We start from the raw sequence: 25,169 nt of genomic DNA, 5'->3' as shown, positions 1-25,169 counted from the left end.
CCTGATTAGCCAGTTTGAAGTGTAGCGGATGTACGCTAATTACCATGTTTCTATTTTATTATATAGGATATCATTTGCTACAAATGACTTTTGCTATTATCATTTGTTAACATATTTTTCTTATTGTTTTATTATTTTGAGATGCATTTCTCTAAAATTATAATTCTATCCAAATGGCAAAATAAAAAATATATCAAGAGACTCATGTTACCATAAAAACATGAAAAAGAAGATAGTTATTCGTGATAATGAAGACTATTCGGGTGTGTTTAATAAGCAAGCACTGAGGCTTCTCTGCCCTGTATTTCTATCTCCTTGGCCCTGTAGGTTTATGAGTTTGCAATCCGTGGTGCAGTCTCTGCCCACTAATTCTTCTCTACAGACTGCACAGTCGTTATTGGCTGGACTTCTGGTGCTCACACTCTTGGGAAAGATATAGTCAGAGAATATATCTGGTGTGTTCTCTCAGTGCCCAGTGCTGCAGCAGTTTGATAAATGTTGAAGAATAAAACTCTCTCTAAGTAGGAGAACTGGGAAAATGTGGATGGTATTACCCTCATTTGGGGAAAAGAGAATACTGGTCTCTGAAGTATTTTCATGAAGCCATTTTTGCCAGTACTAGATATATTAAAAAGAAAAAAAAAGGACAATTTTCAAAATGTGGTCATTTGTACCCCATAAAAGAATAATGGACTCAGTTCTGTTTTTCAGTATAACTTACATTTCCATTTGCCATTTTGTTCACAAAAGCTTTTTTATTAAATTTATACCTGGAAAAAAATGTAATAGCTGAGTTCTTGTCTAAAATAGTAATGTGTCAACAGCCCACAGTGTGGCCTCTCAAAAATACTTGTGGAGACAAAGCATCAGTAAGATGGAATTCTTAAAAACAGTGAAAACGAAGACATGAAAAATCAAACGCTAGAGGCTGGAACTATTCCAATTAATTCTAAGACTGAAAAGGAGATTGAAACAAATAAAATCAGTAGTCCCCCAAGTGATCCACAGCTGTCACTCACACAGATGCTAATTTGTAAAAGTTCTGCGCTCTCCAGTCCTGGTCTTTCTGTATACATGCAAAGTAGTCCCCTCGGCAGAAAGTGAGATGAGGCGTTTCATGTGACATTTTGTCTCCTAAGAGCCTGAAGTAAAACTCTGATGGAGGGATGGAGAAGAAGACGTCTGTTAGTAATGTATGCAGGGAGCTAGGACTTGCAGACCTGTCGGTACATAATGCAAAGAATAATGCCCCACCTGGAGGTGACTAGACAAAAGCCTGCTAAACGCCGGGGCCTTGAGCTGTGGACCACACCTATCAAAAACCTCTGCAGTCCTCGAGTAGAAATCAAAGTTTAATCTGAACACAAGGAATAGACCCAAAGGATAAATAATCACTAAGTCTCCGGTGAACATGATTCTATAGATGTGTTCTCTTTCAAGAAGGTCAAATAATATGAGAACGTACAAAATTACTCCAGAGGAAAGGAAGGAACTTTTTTCATGGAGACTCAGGATAACCCTTGTAAATAGTTCTTTAATGAGTAAGATTGTCATGTCTTCCACAAAGTGCCAAGGTATTAACATGGAGATAATGGGAAACACACACACACACACACACACACACACATTTCAACTAGCAATTTATAACTTTTAAAAACATTTTAGCTTTTTATAAAATGTTCTAAGACACTAAACTAAAAGGTATGTGAGCCTTCAAATTCAGGCTGAGATGAAAGAGGGCAGGTGAAAGACATTGTTTATAAGAGGGCAGGATGAGATGAACCAGGTGATATGAAGAAAAGGGATCAAGTGGCAAGTGAAAGTATAATAAAAATAAAAGCAAGTTAGAAGCTAAAATTTCAATAGGAAACTAAAATCCACATTGGTCACAACAAAAAGGCTGACAGTGCATGAAATCAATTATTGAAATAGAGAAGTAATTGGAGAAGGGTTTGTTCTCAGTACATGGAAAGGCTGAAAACAATTGGAGGATATGGAGAACAAAGACCCAACTCTCGTATAGTAGGTATATTTCAAATAGGTCAGACAATACAATAAATAACATAGCTAAACGAAGCTTTGGAGAACGGAGTAGTGGGAAATGGAATATGCAGATTGTGCTCACTGTGATCCAAGAAAAGTAAAGAAATATACCCAGATTTAAAAGCACCCTAGAAAATCTTCCTGTCTAATAAAAGAGAAACATGGTAATTGGCGTACGACTGCTACCCTTCCCATTGGTTAATCAGGGTGATATGCAAATTAACTGCCAGCCAAGATGACGGCCGGCAGCCAGGCAGCTTGAAACTAACATGAGGCTTGCTTGCTTCAGTGACAGAGGACTCCAACATTCCCCGCCTGCTGCTGCAGGCCTCTGAGCTGGCAGTTTGAAACATAGTTACAAAAATAGAAGCTAAACAAAACTCCAGAAACCAGCTTTCAGCTAGCCAGGATCTCAGACCTGGAGTTGATACAGAGTTTCGATTGTAGAACCTAAACAAACCAGATACCTGCTTTCAGGAGCGGAGGCCTAAGAGCTGGAGCCAGAGCTAAAGCTGGCCCAGAATAAAAAGAAAAAAGAAAAAAAGGAGCAGTTGGGAGTTTCAGTCACCCACCAGCCTGAAAACAGCCCTCAGCCCCTCACCCAGACTAGCCAGGCACCCCAGTGGTGACCCCCACCCTGAAGGGTGTGTGACCAGCTGCAAACAGCCATCATCCCCTCATCCAGGCTGGCCAGGCACCCCAGTGGGAACCCCCACCCTGATCCGGACACCCTTCAGGGCAAACCAGCCGGCCCCCACCCATGCACCAGGCCTCTATTCTATATAGTAAAAGGGTAATATGCCTCCCAGCACCGAGATCAGCGGAGCTGCGAGGTCTCCCGGCACCGGGATCATCATGACGGGGCAGCGCCCAAACCCCCTGATCACCCTGCGGCTCTGTGTGTGACAGGGTGCGGCACCCCAAACCCCCCACCCCACGGGCTCTGCTCTGTGTGTGACGGGTAGAGCCATAACCTCCCCATCGGCCCTGCCCTGAGTGTGAGAGTGGCGGCGCCCCAACCCCCTGATCGGCCCTGCTCTGTGGGTGATAGAGGGTGGTGCCCCAACCCCCTGATCCGCCCTGCTCTGTGCGTGACTGGGGGGAGCTCCCCAACCCCCTGATCGGCCCTGCTCTGTGCGTGACAGGGGGCAGCACCCCAACCCCCTGATTGGCCCTGCTCTGTGCGTGACAGGGGGTGGCACAGCAACCTCCCCATCAACCCTGCCTTGAGTGTGACAGGGGGCGGTGCCCCAACCCCCCAATCGGCCCTACCCTGAGCATGACTGAGGGTGCCATCGCAACCTCCCAATCCACCCTGCTCTGTGCATGACAGGGGGCGGCGCCCCAATTCCCCAATCAGCCCTGCTCTGAGCCCAACCAGGGGCTGCACCTAGGGATTAGACCTGCCCTCTGCCACCCAGGAGCAGGCCTAAGCCAGCAGGTCGTTATCTCCTGAGGGGTCCCAGACTGCGAGAGCGCACAGGCCGGGCTGAGGGACCCCCCTCCCCCCCGAGTGCACAAATTTTTGTGCACCGGGCCTCTAGTTTAATTATAAAGATGAAGAAACAATCCTAAAGTACTGAGGAAATATTTTAACTTAGATTTTTTTAAAAAAAAATCAAAATAAGTTTAAAAATTACATAATCTGTGTAACAAAAATTTGAACTAAAGGACTAAATTTGAACTAAAATATTATTGGGAAAAGATTGTTACTTATGCTTATATTTAGTCAGGTATTTTTTTTTTGTCAGAAGAAAACAAATATATAATTTGGCTATCTAGGATTTCAGAAAGGATAACATTTCTATGTCATCATAAAATTGTTACCAAAAAAATATTCTAAGTAAATGAGAGGTTAAGCAAATAAATAGCTCAAAAAGGAAGTCATGGTGTTAAAGAATTTGTACTGAATAATTAATTCACTAAAACATGGTGAAACGCAAAAGTTGAACTGGAACGCAAGATGTTCCCCTGGGTAGGATGCAATGATGGCTTCCCAGGTTCTTGTCCAGGTAGAGTTGAAGAATGAAACCATGGACAAAAGGTGGAATAGGACAAGGTGGAAGTTTATTGGGAAACGAGCACAGACTCCCACGTGGGGAGGGGGAGAGAGTCCCACCAAGTCCCTTTTTTCTAAGGTTTATAAAGGCTGCAGTTCTTAGTGTCTTGATATCCCCTCTGATTGGTCACTATAGCAGCTTCAGAGTTCAAGCCTCACGTCAGGTTCGCCTTTATTGTTTACCTACTTCCTTTGGCCTTCCTCTTCCCTCTCTGAATGACTTCCTTTCCTTCATTCTGTGAATGTACACCTTCTGCAGCTCCCAGCCCCCTTACTCTATAAATGTATGCCCTCTGGCAGATCCCTCAGTCTGTGAGTGTATACCTTCTGCAGCTCTATTGTTCTGTGAATGTATACCTTTGGGCAGCTCCCAGCTTTGCAGCCCTGTGGTTCTCCCCATGGACCCCCTAATTCCTAAAACTTCCTCAACCTGCCTATTTTAACCCTAAAAACTCCTTTCGATGGGATTCAATTTAAGTAATTATTGTACATTTATTTATAAACCATATGAATGTAAAACATTGGTGATAAAGAACAAATACATAATGCAACAAATCATAATTTTATTGCAATAATATGGATCTAATTCTCAAATACTATAAAAATGTCTAAAACTAGAGAAAAGAAAAAAATAAAATCATGCACTTTTATTTGTGATTTTACTAATAAAAAATATAAGGTAAAAAATCTCTAAAATATAGAAAAGTAAGCACTATTTTAAAATAAATAGAGTATGTACCTTCTAAATCACTAAATATTACATAATTATATATAAATATGTGCTATATATTATATGTAATATATATATTATATAACTTTATTTAAAGTAAAAAACTATAAGTAATGGCACGAAAAAGTATACAAAACCAGATTATATATAAGAACAACAGCTATGACAATACATGTGACAGTTGAACACCCTCACAGAGCAGTAGCAATAATTGAGGAAAAATGGCACAGTATTAAGCATTTATATACAATAGCTCATTATGTCCTCATGGCTATCTCATGAGATAGATATTTTCTTTTTTTAAGAAGGATTGATTATGTAACCAAGTTCACAGAGCTAATAAGTGGTAGAGGTCAAAGGTGAATTTAATTCCATTTTACTCTTAAGCCCCTGTTTATAATCACTTACTATAATGTCTTTCCAGGTAATCATAATAACAACTATCCCTGACTTCCTGGGTTTTTGCTTGTGCCTCAAAGCGAGTTTACACACATTAGCTCCTTTAACCCTGGCAATAACCCCATAAGAAAAGTGTTATTTATCTTCATTTTAAAGACAAAGAAACTGATGTTTACAAAGGTGGGTTGAAGCAGAGGTGAGATTTGTACCGCTAGTCTACCAGGTCTAAACTTATAGTTCTCTTTTATAAAAAACACAGACTCAAATTTGGATAATAGACAAAATCAAACTATGTTTTCTTAAAAAGATACATCACCAAAAATACTAAAGAAAATTTGAAAATTAAAGGTGAGTAATGATTGCTTAAAGAAACAGAAACGAAGGAGTTGTTTCAATCTTAATTTTAGAAAAAATAGAACTCATGGCAAAAGTACTTATTAGACAAAGAAAATCATTCTATTTACTTGAATTTTAAAATCCAGATAAAAGCATGTCATTCACATACTTTTATGTGGCAAGTATTAAAGGATTAAAATACTTAAATAAAATGTGATAAAATAAAAGAAACTGACATAACCACAGTAGTAGTGAAAGGTTATAAATACCTTGAATCTTTGATAAAGTAGTAAAAATGCAAAAATATAAATAAAAGGCGGTATATAAAAATTAGAATGTTTGTACTTAATATAATGTACACTTTACAAGATCCCCAGTTGATAATGTAATATGCTAGCTGATAAAATAAACTTAATATTATATATTCAACCTACTTTCTGATCTCAATACAATATTTAAAGTATTAATAACAGAAATTAAAATAAAAACAACTGAAAAATTCTGAAAAACTATGAAGACAAATAAAATTAAAACACAGTTGACACTTAGAAAACAGACCTACACACTTTCTCTATAAGCAGAGCCAACATCAGAGCCTTAAAACTGTAGTTATTACAGAAGAGAAGGAAGGCAGGAGACAGGCACTCTAGGAAAATATTAGGAAATTAAGCCAGTGAAATTCTATCTAATAAAATAGTAATATGCAAATTGACCATCACTCCAACACACAAGATGGCCACCCCATGTGGATACAACATGGCCACCACAAGATGGCCTGCAGGGGAGGGCAGCTGCGGGGGGGACCAGGCCTGCAGGGGAGGGCAGTTGGGGGCAATAGGACCTGCAGGGGCAGGCAGTTAGAGGCAATCGGGCTGGCAGGGGAGGAGTTAGGTGTGGATCAGGATGGCAGGGGAGTGGTTAGGGGGCAATCAGGCTGGCAGGCAGAAGCAGTTGGGAACCAGCAGTCCTGGATTATGAGAAGGATGTCCAACTGCCTGTTTAGGCCCGATCCCACCAGGCAGCCAGACATCCCTCGAGAGATCCCAGATAGGAGAGGGTGCAAGCTGGGCTGAGGGACATACACTCCCATGCACAAATTTCATGCACCAGGCCTCTAATAAATATAATAAAAATTGAAAAATAATGGTAGAATTTGAAGACTTCACATGTGAAAACACAATAAATGCTGACTAAATCTAAAAGTTTATTTTTAAAAAGAGGAAATTAGCAAGTTCTCTGGCAAATCTAATCAAGAGAAAACACCAATTGAAAAAAAAGGACCACGAAAAGTATATAGAATCAAAGGAATTATTTTTTTTCTTGGATATGAAAGTATATGACTTTTTAAAGAGAAATTCTAATTCACAAATTATGTCAGGTGATAATGATGTGTCAATATAAGTTTATCAGTTGTAGCAAATGTACCACTCTGATGGGGGATGTTAATAATGGGGGAGGCGATGCATGAGTTGGGGGCAGTAGGTAGATGCGAACCAGTGGTTCTCAACCTTCCTAATGCCGCGACCCTTTAATACAGTTCCTCATGTTGTGGTGACCCCCAAACATAAAATTATTTTCATTGCTACTTCATAACAGTAATTTTGCTACTGTTATGAATCATAATGTAAATATCTGATATGCAGGATGTATTTTCTTTGTTCATGACCCACAGGTTGATTACTGCTTTCTTTTCAATTTTAATATGAATTTAAAACTGCTCTGAATAATAAAGTGTTCTTTAAAAATAAATACACTTAGTTTATACTTTAAAAACTATGTTAGGTAATAAAAGGAATTTTTAAAAATATTGCTAGATTAATAACTAAGGAATGTTTTAACTCAAAAGATAATCAGGGATGAGTTTTGCCACTGAGTTATTTCAAACTCAAAAGATTTTTTTCTGTTATATGAACCATCCCATGTAGTAGAAATATTAATATGCTAGTTATTTCATTAAGAAAGAATACATGATAATTTCAGTTAATGATGAAAAAGACATAAACCATTAGTGTTTAACTGTTCATAATTTTTAAAAATCTTACAGAATAAAAAGAAGGATGATTTCTTAGCATGGTTAGGAATATCTTACTAGTTCAAGGGTAGAGCTTTTATCCTTAAGGCTAGGAACAAGATAAAGAAAACATATTTGCTATACATTGAAAACACAAAAAGTTCCCACTAGGAAAGAGGAACATCATTTTTCTGCATAGGTAGATAGATAGTCTAAATTCTTCCTAAAATGATTTATAGATTTAAGAAAATCCTAATCATTTTTTAAAAATTGAAAGGATTTATATTTTTGGGGGGAGACAACAGTTTGGAAGACTGCTTCTAAATTCACAAAGAAAATTGGATGATAGATGATGATAGATAGATAGATAGATAGATAGATGATAGATACATAGATAGATAGATAGATAGATAGATAGATAGATAGATAGAAAGATAGGTAGGTAGGTAGATAGATAGATAAACAGAGCTGAGATCAGGCAATCATTTAGAAAAATAAGAAGGTTAATGCAGCACCTCCTGCCATACAAGTCATTTTAGTCTGCTACTTCTGCAGTGTTTACACAGTGCTTAGTGTTATATGGATATGACATTCACTAACAGTGAAAGAAAGGTTTAAGTTATAAAATTATTAAGATTTTGTGCTTTTTTTTAGTTAAATAATGCAAAATATTACCAAAAGTGCAATAAGGCAGGCACTCCATCATCTCAGTGAGATTGAATATAGCAACTCATTTCCAGGAAAGCAGATTGGCTTTAAGTATTAATACCTTTACAAGTGTTTAAACTAAAAAATTACACTTTTAGGAGCCTATTCTAAGACAATTAACATCATAACAGCCAATGATTTATGCAAAAGACTTTTAAGTAACAATAATACATAATTGTAGAAAGAATAAAAAATAACAGCAATAGCAGAATGGTTAAATACTGTATTGACTATACAGACTTTGAGATATAGCCACAAAAACACATTTCAAAGGATATTTAGTGGCATGGAAATATTCTTAGGTAATATGAATAGAAAAAAGAGAAGGAAGCATATCAGCCCAATTTAGGAAAATAAAAGACATGTACAATTAAACAGGAGAAACAGTAGCCCTGGACAGTTTTCTCAGTGGTGAGAGCATTGGCCTGTGGACCAAAGGGTCTTGGGTTCGATTCCCAGTCAAGGGCACGTGCCCCTGTTGCAGGTTCCCCAGCCCCAGTAAGCAACCGACTGATGTGTCTCTCACATCGCTGTTTCTCTCTCTCTGTCTCTCCCTCTCCCTTCCAATCTTTTTCTAGAAACCAATGGGAAAAATATCCTCGGGGGAGGGTTTTTTAAAAAAAGGAGAAACACTAAGATGTTTCTAACACTAACACTAAGTGATAGTCCTTTTGTCTCTTAGTACTTTATTTTCTAAGTGGTAAGGAAAAGGTCATGTTCAAAGAGAATTCTCAATGCAAGTTTTATTTGGATGCTTGTCAAAACAGCAAGAAGGACGATGGTTTACCTACAGGGACCCTGCAGTGTGGTTTTGCAGTAGAGGAGACATTGGTCTCATATCTGAGTATAAAAAGGTTTATAGCCAAGCAGTAGAGTGTGTGGAAGGAACAGGGAATGGGTGGAAAATTACTAAGAGAAAACATCATGGTTAAGAGGGATTCTGGCTAAATTGACCCAGTAGGGTTCCTGCCGAAGGCTGGCAGGTGATCAGACATTACCTGGGGGATGCTGGAAGATAAGGAAACTGATCAAACATTGAAGCTGATCAGATGTCAGGAGGGGGAGATTCTGGCTTCGCATGATTCTTGTGAAAATTAGGCAACACAAAGATAAGCATGGAAGTACAAAAGGTGAGCGTCCTTTGGAAAAGGATTTGGTTGGGCCAGACTAAAGTTTAGTCAAGGACAGACCCTGTTAATATGTAGCCCCGCGTTAAGGAAATGTGGGGACTTGCTTGGAATTGACAAATAAGTCAACATTCCTGGGATTCGTTAGTCTGCACATGTGGGCCTGAGCTTATTTACCTGCCCATGCCCTGGCTATGGAACAAAATAGTAACTTCAGCTTTAAATCTTGGTCACTGATTCTCCCAGTCCTGTTATTGACAAGTTCTTTCCAATTGCTCCCAAAATAATGTGGTAAGATGGTACAATATGATAAGGTGTATTCTATCTGGCGTGGATTCCATGGGTAAACCCATTAGCAAAGTGGGAGATTTTTTTATTGTGAAAACAACATCATATTATAGTGCTGGAGATTAGAAAAAAAAAAGTTATCAACTCTGATACCATCACAATAGAGCAACTGCAACTGATATCATCTTTAAAAATGTTCTCCCAAGCTTTATTATATACACAACCTTGATATTGTTAAAATTTTACTCTATATACAATTTTTATCCTGCTTTTGTACTTATCATTACATAATATGCACTTTTATGTTGCCACATGGTCTTTTTAGTTATTGCTATCTTCTATATATAAAAGCCAAGTGACCAGAATGCCAGAATGACCAGGTGCTTTGACGCACACTGCGGCCCCTATAGAGCCCCACCCCGAACAGGGGCAGGGCCGGCCAGCCAACCTCCCGTGTCCCCTCCCCCCGGCTGGCCCACCCCAATCTGCCCTAATTGGGGTGGGCCAGCCTGACTCACCCATGGACAAATTTGTGCACCAGGCCTCTAATTATTTTAATAATTACCTAATATTTATTAAGCAAATATTTTATATTTTACATTCCTTGTTGTTGGGCAATCAAGTTGTTTCCTTTCCTAATTTCAGTAAAAACATATTCTTCTAGCTAGCAAGTCACTGAGTAAATAGAATCTTAATGAAAAGCCCAATTTTCTTTCTCACCTAATCTATAGATGTATATACTCACCACAGTGGGTTTCTTAATGTTTATATGACCTCCATTTGCTCAAATGGAATATGTTGTAGAGAGAATAATCCAAAAGAAACTAAAAGTTTACACTTGATCTTAGCCAAAAGGCCGAGAAGCGATTTTAAAAAACACTTTAGAAACTACAGTTTGTCTTGGAGCTTTTACAATAAGAGACCAGGAGTCTGCAGTACGTACACTGCATGGCCTGACTAATGCTTTTCATGGAAAAGCACGTTAGATTCATACTAATGCTTCTGAAAATTAACAATATGTATAAAATTGGGGAGAAAAGAAAAAACCCTTCCATCCTCCATAAAATAGTAATCTAAATACAAGAAAGCAATTTCGCACACCCTACCTAAAAATACAGGTTGTACATCTTGGCTTGACTAGTCTACCTTTAGGTAGAAACCTAGTAAAGTGCCTAAATCATTTTCCTTTGCAACTTACCATGCATAGTAGAAATTTATCAAACAATTTTCTTTCATCTTTTGATAAATTTATCAAACAATTTATTTTCACCTTCCTGTGAAAATAAAGGTAAAAGCAGATGTATGGAAAATCAGTCTAGTTGTGAACACCTCACTTCCAGGACTTGGTACATAGAATTTCCGCTGCTCCTGACTTGTTATGTTGGTCTCTCTGCACAACTACACAGAATTAAATCTCTCTTCCCCCTAAAAAAGAGTCATCTTACTTTTAACTTAGTAGCTACAATTTGAAATACGAAGGGGTGATTGAAATGAATATTATTAAAAGGATTCGTTATTTCTTTTTTAGCTAAGCTAAATCTGCACATATAGCAAAAATGAAGTTGGTACAGTTTTCCGGGAAGACTTTTCTTGTGACAGCTTCCACCAAAAGCAGAAAATTCAGCCGCATGGGTTACTTGAGATAAAAATGGATTCACACTTAGGCAAAGAGATGATGGAAGGGAGGTTCTAGTTAAACGGCATAGCTGTTAAACGATGATGCTAACCCTCCACACGCTGGCAGGAATGGCAGGTAAAATTCTCCAGCAAGCTGCACCCCATGGATTGAATTGGAGTGTGGAGACCTATAAAAAGCACACGGTACAAGGAGCAAGACCTCAATTGTTATCGGTGCTTTTGGCTGCCGAACCAGGGAGCCCTCTGGCTGACTTGAGCAGCTCCAGTTCCCCTGGGATTTCATGCTTCGTCATCCCTGAAAGAACAGATTTAGAGTACAGAATCTGTTGACATCTTGTTAGTTCTGGGGAAATAGAACTTCTGAAGAGAAGGGACAAGCCAAGGAAGTCCCATGGGAATTATGGGCCATGGAGCATTTTTAGGTGCGTGTGAATCTTTCCAGAAGGAAACCCTCTCTGAATCCCTGTTCCCAGATGCCCTGCTAGAGTGAGTTCTTTTCAAAACTAAGAGCGACATCAGAAGTCCTTCCAAGACTGCCCCGAGGCCCAAGTCCTCTTCACATACTTAAACCTGCCATCAAGTGCTCAAAGAAAATTCTCTTTTCCAGACTAACCAATCCCGACACTGTCAAAGAATCCTTATTCCTATCGAATTTTAATGCCCTCACTGTCTCCCTGCCCTTGTCTGTAAACTCTGGAGACAATCTTGTTGATCTATTTCTTTCTTGAAGAAGGGACCCCAGTAAGGAGTGATTGCTCCAGGGACAGCTCATTAGTACACGGGGGTAGGACTACCTATTCTCTGCTTCTAGACTTGATGGGCATGTTTAGATTTGACAGTACACAACACGTGTGCTGCTGCTGCGGAGTTACCAGCCCCTCCTGAGATAAGACAGGAAGTATGTTGGACTTCATAGAAGAGCTGCAAACTCAAATGAGTTCTGTAGCCAGGCAGGTAGCACATGTGTGATCCATCCAGTGAGTCTCGGGAGTGACAGGGATGGGGGAGCCAGGAGAGCACGTAATAGTCCCAGAGGCATGCAGGTGGTTCCCATGTATCTTCTTCAAACATCACGTGGGACAAATAAGACACTGAAGTCCCCCATGGCTGCAGCGTGCTCCCTCTGCACTTGAGGCCAGCCTCTGGTGAGGCATTAGCAGCCACACACAGAAGATCGAACCATCTAACTTTTTTTGTGTGAATGCCTGGGCTGCTCCAAAATTAAACTCTTAAAAAGAAAGCAGTTCACTACAAAATGACCAGCAATTATTTATTTTAAAATCTTTCAGGAATAGACTTTCAAATGATCCTAACCCTCTCGTTACATTAGGAATTTGGTTGAGATCTCTTTTCCCAAAGCTGAAAAGATTATGTTTATTCCACAAATATGTAGTTTTAATAATAATGTTAACATTTATTTAGCTTACTATGTGGCAGGCACTATGCTAAGTCTTTTTGTGCACATTTTTAAAGGAATCCTCACAAAAAGATCATGTAGTTGGCACTGCCCACGGCTAGTGTGGGGTAGAACTTTTGCTACTGTTTTTCCTCTCCTCTTTCTTTTCAGAGATGCAACACATTATTTTTAACCATGACTCTACGTGCCAGGCACCACCATCCTTAGAAAAAAAAAATCACTAACAATGTCTACTGATGTATTCTGTCTCTATTCCTCGACCAGCAAGAACAAGAAACTCAAGCTGCCTGTTTCTTAGGGTTTTTTCTTTCCAGTGTCATAGACTGACCTCTTGTTGAAACACCCTCCCCTGACATTGCAGAGAGACCTCGGACGGAGAGCCAGGCCTTTTCCACTTTGAGGGGCTGCCTGGCTGCTGGGCAAGACGAACTCATCCTCCTGCAGGAGAAAGTGAAGAACGGGAAACTGTCTGTGGACCAAGCCCTTGAGAAATTTAAACACTGGCAGATGGGAAAGACAGGCCTGGAAATGATCCAGCAGGTAATGTTGTCCCCAATCCCTTCTGGAACATTCCCTCATGGACAGAGCTTCAAGCCTTTTTGTAAATGTTGAGTCTTCACAAGGAATACAGGCAACTGTTTGATTGTTTTCAAATCGCCACAAAAAGTAGATGTGTTCAAACTACCAAATGAAGTTGAAAAAATCCAGACTGCATGTTTAGAAACCACTGGTGAATTCAGTCCCGAGACACAATACCTAACCAGCTTCTAAGGCTGCCGTTAGTACCATATAGTGAATGCTTTATGAATCTCATTGATGAAACCAGGGTGACTCCTCCACACATGAACATGTGTTCAACATACAGAAGAGTAGTATTTAGACCAGACTTGAAACAAGAGAATGACTGAAATCATATCAGGCAGTAGTCCTAAATGCAACGTAGTATTATTATCTTCTCTTCCCTTTAACCTGCCATGAGCATTAACTTCAGATAAGACTCATCTTGTCTTCTATAATATAATTTACAACCTGAGAGGGGATTGGAGTAGATGGTCCAGCGATGAGAATAAAAACAAAATGCACCATATATACCCCAGGACATTCCTCAGTGAGGGTATCAGGATCTTACCCTATGTATCCCACAGGCCTTCCTTTGTCCAAACCTTCCAACGGTTTTTGTCTTCTCATCACAGAAAGCCCCAGTGTCTTAGAAACCAGTTGTCAGGCAGGTATTTGATGAAACACATTTAATTAGCTAGTTTAGGCCAAAGTACAAATAATCACTAATAGCTTAATACGCTGGCTTTCCTAGGGGATCCGTTTTTATTTTAAAACAATGCTCATGAAAACAATATAAACAATACGGCCCATCCACAGGGCATAGTTTAGGCAAAGGGACTTCCCAGGACATCTGAGATGAGCCCATGTCAGAACCCATCTGTCTCCAGGGGCAGTTCTAGCAGTGGGTCGGTGGTTAGACGTGGTCCAGGCTTTGCAGTGTTAAGCAAGGGCAGTGACTTTGCCACACAAATGTAAGGAATGCTGATTGTCGAGTTTTGTAACTGATCATTGTTTATGCTTCTCAATCTGTGCCAGTACCACCATCATCAAACATCCCTCTGTCCTGAAACAGGTAAAATATGTTAAAGTGCAGACATACCAATCACCCACCTGGAAGTGCTAGGTTATATGAATTTTGTTGAAATAAGTCAGTTGTATTTCAACCTCCTTTAACCCTTCAGTAATAAAGTTTACAATTTAGAGTAGTTCAACCTAAATACCTCCTTGGAAAGGACTTCACTAGTTGTTTTATTAAACACTTAGCTATTTCTATTTTGTTTGTGTATTTCCATTTAATGTTGTTTTAGAAAGAATTTAAGGTGATCAATACTCATTATTTTAAGACTGATTTCACTTACCTAGTTTAAGGGACAATAGAATAATGAATATGGTTAGTCTTTATGCAAAACAAAATAAAACAAAACAAAATAACCTGTGTATTCAAAAAGAGACACTAAGCTTACTTTGCATAAGATCCAAAAGTTTAATAATTCTGATGGAATATTGTTTGAGGTATCAGTCAGTACTTTTTTTTCTAGCTTTATTGATATATAATTGATATAATATTGTATAATATTAAAGCATTCAAAGTATTGATTTGATATTTACATATTGTCAAATGATTATCATGATAGTGCTAGCTAACATTTCCATCATCACATAATTACCATTTGGGGGGGTGGAGAGAGTGAGAACGCTTACTATCTACTTTCTTAGCAAACTTTTAAGTGTATAATACAGTGTTGTTTACTGTAATCACTGTGCTATACATTAGATCCCCATAACTTATCTTATAGCTGAAAGTTTATACCCTTTGACCAACATCTTATCGCCCACTCCCCCAGTCCCTGCTAACCACCATTTTACTCTCTTTCTGTGAGTTTGACATTTTAAGATTCAACACAGAAGTGATATGAAATAGTATTTATCTTTCTTTCTCTGACATTTTTTACTTAGCATAATGCCTTAAAGGTATGCTCAACCTTTTTTCTCATGGCTGAAGAAGATTCATTAAACATATAATATATCATATGTTTATTTCACATCTTTTTTATCCATTCATCCATTGACAGACACTTGAGTTGTTCCATATCTTGGCTTTTGTGGATAATACTGCAGTGAGCATGGGACCTCTTTAAAATCCTATTTTCACTTCCTTCTGATATATACTCAGAAGTGAGTTTGATGAATTAAATGGTAGTTGTATTTTTAATTTTTCAAGAACATATGTACTATTTTCCTTAGTGACTGAACCAATTTACATCCCCACCAACAGCACTCAGGGTTCCCTTTCTTCACATCCTTCTAACACCGTCATCTCTTGTCTTTTTTATTATAGCCATTGTAACAGGAGTGAGGTGATATCTCATTGTGGTTTTGACTTGTATTTCCCTTGTAATTAGTGACGTTGAGGATCTTTTCATATATGTTTGTTATTTGTGTGTCATTAATAGCTATTTCACTTCTGCTGCCCATTTTTAACCAGATTATTTGTTCTTTTCCTATTGAGTTATGAGTTCTTTATGTATTTTGGATATTAACATCTTATCAGATATAGAATTTGCAAATATTTTCTCCCATTCTATAGGTTACCTTTTAATTTTGTTGATGGTTTCTTTTGTTGTGTAGGAGCTTTTCAGGTTGAGGTAGTCACTCCTGTTTATTTCCATTTTTATTGCTTGTGATCTTGGGTATCATATCCAAAAAGAGTTGCCAAGACCAATGTTGAGGAGCTTTTCCCCTATATTTTCTTAGTCCTTAATATAAGGATCTGGACAGCAGTCAGAACAATAAAAGAATTCTTCCATTTTTTTTTTTAACATACACAGACCCACAGTCAATCCCACTTTTCATTATTACTTTTGTCATTTAAAAAAAATATTTGTTTGTACCCTGAGGGTGAATCTATCAGAGATAATTATAAAGCCATATTATTATTGACAGAGGAATTATCTTAGGAAGCTAACAGGAAAAATGACACAAACATAGAGTTAATAATGGAAGAGTTTCTAGATGAGATGGTTGTAAAGGTAAAAGCCTTGTCTTTCGCTCTCCTCACTCCTGCTCATGTTCACCGAGTGCCTGAAGAACATTTGCTCCTCTCTTAGGAGAGTACCTGTAAGGCAATGAAAACAACTCTTTATTTAGGAAACGTGATTTTTTTAGGTCTCAGGGGAAACCCCTAAGAAAAAGTGCTGCTCTTATGCTTTCTGCTAAAAGGGAGTTTTTGATTGTTAGCTTATTTTATATTGTGGTTAAAAAGAATCATAATTCAATGCAGAGTATTTGGAAAGCAGAGAAAGATCATAAGTTAGCTAGGAAGGGGAATCCAGTTATGTTTCCTTTGCTTCTGAGTCCACAGTTCTTAGAAGGGATTCCTAGAAAGGAGTGTGTACTACAGAACCTGTCAGCTCTGGCAGCGGCAAGTCACCATTGTGTCACGCTCCTGCTTTTGGTCACCAAACAGCCAATGTAGACCCCTTAAGGTGTTAGATTAGTAAAACAGCTCCCAAAAGAGCTGGGTTCTGGGTTTGATTCCTGACTCTACCACTTATATAACTGTGTGATTTGGGAAAGTTACTTCACCTTTCTATATCACAGTTTCCACATGTGTAAAATGAGATGATGACATTTTTATCTACTTCATAGATTAATGAGGATTAAGTAAAATAATACATGCAAAGTTTCAAGGATAGCCCAGCTGGTGTGGTTCAGTGATTGAGTGACGACCCATGAACCAGGAGGTCATGGTTTGATTCCCGGTCAGGGCACATGTCTGGGTTTCAGGCTCCATCTCCAGTAGGGGGCGTGCAGGAGGTGGCCGATCAGTGATTTTCATCATTGATGTTTCTATCTCTTTCCCTCTCTCTTCCTCTCTGAAGTCAATAAAAACGTAAATAAGTAAGTAAATAAATAAATCCTATATATAAAGAGCTAATATGCTAATTAGACCAAAGAGCAGAACAACCGTCCGGATAACCTTCCGGACCACCTTCGGATGAAAAAACCAGGGCTGTGAAGGCCAAGGCAGCTGCCCAGGGCTGCGAGGCCCGGGGCTGTGAGGGCCAAGCCCCTTGCACGAATTTCATGCATCAGGCCTCTAGTAAATAAATAATTGGCTATAGTAGTTGGTGTTTCATCTTGACCCATGAACATTTGGGTAAATCTTGATTTCTGTTTCCTGGTTGTTTCCTCATTTAGGAAAAACTACGCCAACTACGGGATTGCATTATTGGGAAGAGGCCAGAAGAAGCAAATGTCTATGGTAAGTACAACTTGCCTATTATTCAAAAATGATAGTGTGATGAAGTGGGAAATACAAGGACTTTGGAGTCAAGCAGTCCTGACTTCATAACCACACTCCATCACTGCTCACCTGTGTGACCAGACAATGCCTCTAATCCCTGGTACTCAGCTTCCTTGTCTGCAAAACAGGAACAAGTACACATATCTGAAAGTGGTTTAATAAGTTCACATATTAAATGCTTTCACCTTCTCTGACCCATAATGGACATTCAGTAAGTGCCAGTTATCCTGTGCCACCATAACAAAGTTCTTTCCTTTGATTTCGATGTAAGTTGAAAACAAGATGATTCTGCTCCAGTTTCTTTTACATGAGCCATTGTACAGAGTATTAAATTTTTAATGCGTCGTACTTTTTTAATAAGTAGAATAGTCTCAATATAGTCAGTTCTCACAACTGTCCACATGTGGCTCATTTTAAATTGAAATTTCCTGTTGCCTTCTCCTGCAGCTAGCCTGCTTCTTGGCAATGCAGATTCCCCTTGCTAATATTTAACAGTTTTGCTCTCAGGCAAAACAAAAAACAAACAACACTCATCTTAATGTCAACACAAATCAAGCATTGCTAAGATGGTAAATCCTCTCCAAAGATAAACAGCACATTCCAAAGTTGAAAATAAATATATTCTTACTACCTGACCACTCTTTTCCCAAGTCCCTGCTCCTGCCAGATAACTAAAAACTAACAACCACTAGCAAAGCTTGCAAGCTCTCATCTCTTCCATTTTCAGTAATAATGCATAGCTTTTAGCTAGTGCTTCATGTTGAAAGTCACCCTGTTAAAAGTCACCCTTTTCATATTATTGGTTTGTTATCTACTTTTCCATAGAGCATTCTTCTAGCTCTCTTAGAAATGTTTTCTAAAAAATAAATACTATCTAAAATAATTAAGTACATAAACAATTTACAGATAACTAAAGTTCTATAAACTTCCATTCTAACGTGGGATGAGGTGAAAATTTTAACAAAGTATAAAATTACAAAATATATAAATAATTTTACTAAGGACCATTAAGTAGTAGTAGTAGTAGCTAATATTTATTGACTATCTACTATACACCTAACATGACCTCATTAATTTCCTATAATAACCTTTTTAGGTAGGCATTAGTTCCAATTTATAAATAAGGAAGCTAAAACTCTGAAACACTAAGACAATCGAAGACACATAGATTAGAAACTAAAATCTATTTGTTTGAATCCAAAGTCAATGCTTTTAATCATTGATATCCTAATTAGAAATCTACTAGTTCTCCTTCCAGCCAAAGTGGAGTAAGGAATAGCAAATAATTTCTCCTCCTGTGGAGAACACTAATACGGGGCAAAAATGTGAGACAACTGCTTTCGGGAAGTGGACAACAGAAAACCTAAAACTAGACTCCCAGAGACAAGAAAACTTCTGTAGTCATTCCCATAATTCCCAGAGACTAATTTCCTGACTACAAACTGTGCAAAGCAAGGCAGTCCTATTAAACTGAGGAGACAAAGATCCAAGACCAGGGAGTGTGTGTGGTGGTTCACTGAAGCAGTAGCTGTGTAGAGGTAGCCTCAGAGGGCGCGAGGGACTCCACAGGGCTGTGGCTGAGAGATGAACTCTGTGCACATGCAGAGCAAGACCACTCGAGGTACGCAAGATAGCAGTTTCTAGGGCACTGAATGCAGAACAGATTCTAGAATTTAAGTGGAGTTAGAAAAAAGCCATACTGGGACATGTGAGTTCCTGCCCAGACAGAGTGGAAACACTTTGTTAAAATACCTGGCATTCTGCTGTGATGCCACGAAATGTAAGGTGTGAGGACCATGACTTAAGAGTGGGACCCACTGTAGACCCACCATAACAAAGTCTAAAACCAAGCCGCTATAAGATCCACATGGAACACAGAAAAAAAAAAACACCCTAATATTTTACATCTACCTGCTATGTATAATTTTCTGTTTCCAATACCCCCTCACCCTATATAACGTTTTCAGCATTTATAATATTACAATTTTGCTGTCTGTAAATTCTCTGATTTTATTTATCTGAAAATGTCTTTATTTCAACAAATGTTTGAAGGACATTTTCTCTGGATTTACAATTCTAAGTGGTCATTTTTATTTTCAGCACTTCAATGATATTATTACATTCTATTTAGTCCTCCACTATTTCTGCTGAGAAATTAGTGAGTATTTCTATCCTTTTTCCTCTATATGAAATGTGACTTTTTTCTCTGGCTACTTTCAAGAATATCTCTCCATTTCGGTTTGAAGTAGTCTGACTATAATTGCCTATATGGAGTCCTCTTAACAGCTATGCTATTTGGAGGGTTTTTTTAAGTCCTTGAAACTCTATGGAGATGGTTTACATTAAATTTGGCAAAAGTTTTGGCCATTATTTTTTTTAGATGTTTTGTCCAAAACTCACTCTTGCCTCCTCTGGGACTCTAATTATATGCATGCTACACTGTTACATTGTTCTACATACATGTCTCTGACGCTCTGCTCTTTTTAACCATTTTTATCTTCCTGTTCATCATATTGAATAACTTCTATTGTTTTGTCTTCAACTTTATTAACTCTCTGTTATATCCAATCTTCTGATAAACTCATCTGATGAATTTTTTATTTCTTTTATTATAATTTTAATTTATATAATCTCCATTTAGTTATTTTATATAGTTTCAATGTTTTGCTGAGATTTCTTATTTATTCACTCCTTAAAACCATATTTTTTATGAAGTTAACTGTTTATCAGAACTACAGTCAAGCCTTAGCTGAAGTCAACAATGGGATCATCTCAGGTTTTTATTGATGGTTTTCATTTGTTTTTCTATGATTTATATTTTTCAGTTTTTTTCATATCTCTGCCTTTAAAAAAAATAAGTACTGTACATTATAGATAATCTGCTGTATATTCTGAATTCTGTAATATTCTTCTGATGTGTTTGATTCTGGTTTTAGCAGAGAGTTCGATTACTGACGTGAACTTATGTAGGCTTGGCTTTGTCCTTTTTTTCAGGGTTGACTTACAGAGAGCCCCATATCTTTTCTAGGCCCTCAGTGGGACTAAGCCTACACTTAAGTTGGGTGTTATAACATACAAAATAGGAAAAAATATAAAAACAATCACAGATATTATACTGCGTGAAAGATGCTAGACACAAAGAAGTATGCTCTGAAATTCTAGATAAAACTAATCTACTAAAGATAGAAATCAGATCAGGGGCTACCAGAAATATTGGTGGGGTGAGGATTGATGTAAGGGGAGAAAAATGTTCCCTTTCCTAACTGGCTGTATAAGTTTGCCAAAATCATACTCTTAAAAATTTTTGAATTGTACTATATGTAATTATTACTGACTAATGCTAATTTCAAAAAAGAGTGGAGTAGCCCATGCTAAAAGACTATCAAAGCAGAACAGCAAGCTTTTATTAAGTGTCACACATATCTAAAATCAGACCTTGGGACAAGCCCCAAGAGGAAGAAAAGACACAGGTAATAAAAGACATGGTTTCTCACACTTAGTGGATGGAGGTTAGTATTTTTTAAATCAGATTGTGAAATTTCATGCTCACCTTAAAGATAAGTAACAATAAAAACAACCTAAAGAAGAAAGCTTAGAATAAATATTATATCAAACCCAGTAGATGGTTTTTGTCTTTTTATTTTCTAGATAAGCTCACCATCGTGCACCATCCAAATGGTAAGTGCTCGGTATGTATGGGAGGATTTGGAACTAAGTCAACACACACAGTAAACCAACTCCAATACACATTAAACCTGGTATTATTAGGCAGATCAGTGTATCATCTCACATAGATTTTGTATTTATATGCAAAACCACTTGATAACCAATAAATTGTGAGAGAGTTTTAGACTAGCACTGCTAGGGGCCTTGTTATATAGCAAAAGAAGCTTGTACTTTGAACTCTCCCTGACCTGGCTCTTTACAAGTTACTAGTTGTGACCTTTGGCAAATCACTTAAATTCTTTAGGCCTCAGCTTCCTCATATGTAAAATGTAGATAAGAATTCTGCCATGGGAATTGCTATAAAGATATACATAAATAAGAGCTAATGTTTGATGAGTGGAAGTGGTTGATAGAGCCAATGAAATTGGAATAGCACTTGAGTGGTTCACTTTAGTGTGATGGGGAGGAATGTGCGCAGAATCTTGGGAAGGCAGAGAGGAAACAGGTCAGCGAGGCAGCTGTTGGATAATCAGATGCAATTGTCTATGGACCGAACCAAAGCACTGCCTGTGGGAATGGGGAAGCAATAGAAGCGAGCAGTGTGGCTGGGATGGAAAACGGGAAGCCTGTGCTACAGGCAGGAGGGTAGTAGAATGTGCCAACGGGAGGTATTAGGAATCATTTTTCTTAAACAGTGTATTTTGCTATCGGTGAATCCTGGTACATGGGAAAAAGAAAAATAAAGGAAGAAAGAAAAATCAAGTGAGGGTTGTTATTCAAAGGTGTTGCACTGTTTCTGAGCTGAAGCAACTCCTTGTTGTCCTACCCAAGTGAATCTTTATGGGACGGAGAAATTAATAGCATACTTGCCAAAGGTGCCTTTCGGTATGCCCTTTTCTCTCTTTAGTAATTGTTCTCTTTACCCATATCCTACTCTTTGGATATATACATATTTTTAAAAGTCCTGAATAAATGAATTATTAAATGTGTGAATGACTAAAGAGATAACAGAGTTTGTATTTCTAGGTAACGAAAGTGTCCACAGTGAAAATACTTTATATAGCATGCCCCTTGGCAATAAGGTAGGTTGTATTTATCTTAATTTTTATAAAATGCAAAAAAAAAAGAGAATTTTGTTAAGACCATAAGAGCCTTCTATCTTGATTATGCTTTGAAACATTTTGAAAATATGAATAAAATAGGTTATTTAAGCATTTGTGTGCAAAATCCATGAGCAATAATTTAAAGAACTCAACTGTTTGGAAAAAAGCAAGGAAGGAACTTGATCAAAGGAAAAAGGCATTGAGGCCAAAGCATGGCTTAATTCCACATGGATAGACCAAATACATCCTAGATGAGGTAGGAAGACATCATCTTTAGCAATAAGAATATAATTAGTCTATTTGTCTCACAATGTACACAGTCCTTAATGTCTAGTTATAGAAAAAATTATAGTATATTGTTCATGTAAATATGCATTACTTCACATTCTAGAGTGAACTAATGATAAATTGCTAATGGGAAGCTAAAAATAACACTAAACAAAAACAGCAGCAATTGAAAACCAAGATCAGTTCAAGACAATACTGATAATGACCTGAACACAAATTTTTTTCATAAAAATTGTGATTCTCACTACCTATATATATGGAATGTAGAAAATGTGCACTGTCATTCCAAGTCATTGGCAGCTGGATTTCTTGCTAAAATCCAGAATTAGAGCCCTTGGTAAGTTCTCATAATAAACCAATTTTAGTGTACCAAATTTTAATTACCCTCAATATCTCTAATGTTTCAAATAAATCATAAGTAATCATAAAAGCCATTCACTCCTAAGAACTGATTGAAGTATTTGCATTTCTGGATCATTCTGTGACCCACCAATGGGCTATAGACCTAATGAGTCTATATATAGACTCATTAAACTCATTCTGCTATAGCAGAATTATGGGGTAACACCTAGGCCAGTGATGGCGAACCTATGACACGCGTGTCAGAGGTGACACGCGAACTCATTTTTTGGTTGATTTTTCTTTGTTAAATGGCATTTAAATATATAAAATAAATATCAAAAATATAAGTCTTTGTTTTATTATGGTTGCAAATATCAAAAAATTTCTATATGTGACAGCACCAGAGTTAAGTTAGGGTTTTTCAAAATGCTGACACGCCGAGCTCAAAATGTTCGCCATCACTGACCTAGGCCCAGGAATTTATGAAAATATCTTTGTCAAATGAAGATCCTTCTATAAAAGCTAAAGGACTGTACAACCATGACATGTCATTTTGGAGTAAGATTTTGGATAAGAGAAAAGAATACAAATTACCAACACTGGGAAATAAAATTTGAACTCGGGATTTTGATGAAGTTGAGTTTTACAATGATTCTTTCTTTTTAAGATGGAGAATTGTCTTGTCAGTTGCCTCTACAAAGTTGTTTTTGTGTGACTGTGAAAGGCAACTATGACTTTATTATGTTTCTTTGCTCAGTCTAAAAAATGGAGAAATAGTAGCTAGTTCTTTATCTTTGTTTTTCTTAGCCTCCTGCTCGACTCCAAGTTGAAAAGGAATTTGGTTTCTGTTGCAGAAAAGATCACTAAGGAAGGTAAGAAAAACAGCTATATTAAAATAAAATTTAAAAAAACCTAAAGCAGCCTTATTAGGAACTTGAAGGAATCATTTGTCTAGCAAACAGAATATTCTTAAATATTTCATTTTCTTCTTCTGAAAGAATAAACACATGTATTTTTCAAGCCAAAGGTGATTGCTCCTTAGAAAGATTTATGTATGGGGGTGATTTCATGCTAGCTAATCAATTTCAATTGATGATTCATTATTCACTAATACATTTCCTGTGATCTCATTTTCAGGTTATTATAATGAAACAGGAATCTGCAGACATTGTGCTTTCTGGGTGAAGCGAGCTTGCATTTGGATTTGCTGTCTTCAGAGCAAATCTATACTATGAAAGAAAAAGCAGCCCTCTGGATTTCAGATTTTATTATTGCCACAATTTATTGACATTGCATCTGCTTCAGATGGGTATATCAAGCCTGAAATTGAATGCCCCAGCAATTGCATTCTTTGAAAATGAAATTCTTGCATTTTACAATGCACTTTCCCACTGAAGCAGCTATTTCCCATTTTGAAAATGGAAGGAAAACAAGAGCAGAAAAGTAAAATGCTCTGTAGCAGTTATGGGGCCTCTTTTAGGCACTAACCTTAATAAATTACTCCTTTTGTCCTTGGAATAACCATGAAAATACAAATTTGTTCAACACATATTTGCCTTTTCAGTGGTTGGTCCATTTTCTGAATTTCTCATATTCAAAACTACCTATTGTCACATCATGCTTGCAGAAACCTTCCCTTATTTAGTGCTTATTTGCATGTAATCCTGAGAAAATTGTTTTCCTAACTTTTTGTATCTCATATTAATATAAATTTCTACAACCTGTATCCCTCATTAAAAGACATAATTTCATCAAATTACTTCTTAGGCACACCTTACTAGCTTAGAATAGAAAGTGGATTTCCCATTGTATGATTTTCATGCACAATTGCTGCAAATAAAATAAATGCTTAAAGCTATGTCTGACTTTCAAAATCAATACATGAGAATTAACCACTAAATTCTTCTGCTTACCAGGTTACTGAGAGAGTCTCCCAAAATTATTTGAAAACAAGTGAACTTGATTAATTTTACTGCGTAGTGCCCACAAAGTAGAATAAACACAAATGCTGTTTTTCTAGCTTCTAAACAGTGATAGGAATGACTATTTTTTAAAAAGTGATTCTGAAAAATATTGATCAGAAGTTTCTCAATACCGTTAACATTCTTTTGAAAGCTCATCAATTAATCGGTTTAATTAATCCCTAT

At 37.5% G+C, this 25,169-nt stretch overlaps 1 protein-coding gene across 1 annotated transcript in view; it reads left to right on the top strand.

The window, feature by feature from the left end:
• Positions 1 to 24,880, top strand: part of BANK1 (B cell scaffold protein with ankyrin repeats 1) — a 326,025-nt gene extending 301,145 nt beyond the window's left edge. The window contains exons 12-17 of the mRNA XM_081113839.1: positions 13,118 to 13,296; positions 17,518 to 17,581; positions 21,272 to 21,301; positions 22,316 to 22,371; positions 23,830 to 23,894; positions 24,160 to 24,880. Coding sequence (XP_080969965.1) covers positions 13,118 to 13,296; positions 17,518 to 17,581; positions 21,272 to 21,301; positions 22,316 to 22,371; positions 23,830 to 23,889 — 389 coding nt within the window. The 3' untranslated portion in view covers positions 23,890 to 23,894; positions 24,160 to 24,880. The remainder of the gene's footprint in view (positions 1 to 13,117; positions 13,297 to 17,517; positions 17,582 to 21,271; positions 21,302 to 22,315; positions 22,372 to 23,829; positions 23,895 to 24,159) is intronic.
• Positions 24,881 to 25,169: the final 289 nt, after the last annotated feature.

This window comes from Myotis nattereri (genome assembly GCF_964212035.1).
Source record: "Myotis nattereri genome assembly, chromosome: 1".
Lineage (NCBI taxonomy): Eukaryota > Metazoa > Chordata > Mammalia > Chiroptera > Vespertilionidae > Myotis > Myotis nattereri.
The sequence above is the reverse complement of the archived record's forward strand: the minus strand, read 5'-3'. Positions and strand labels throughout refer to the sequence as shown.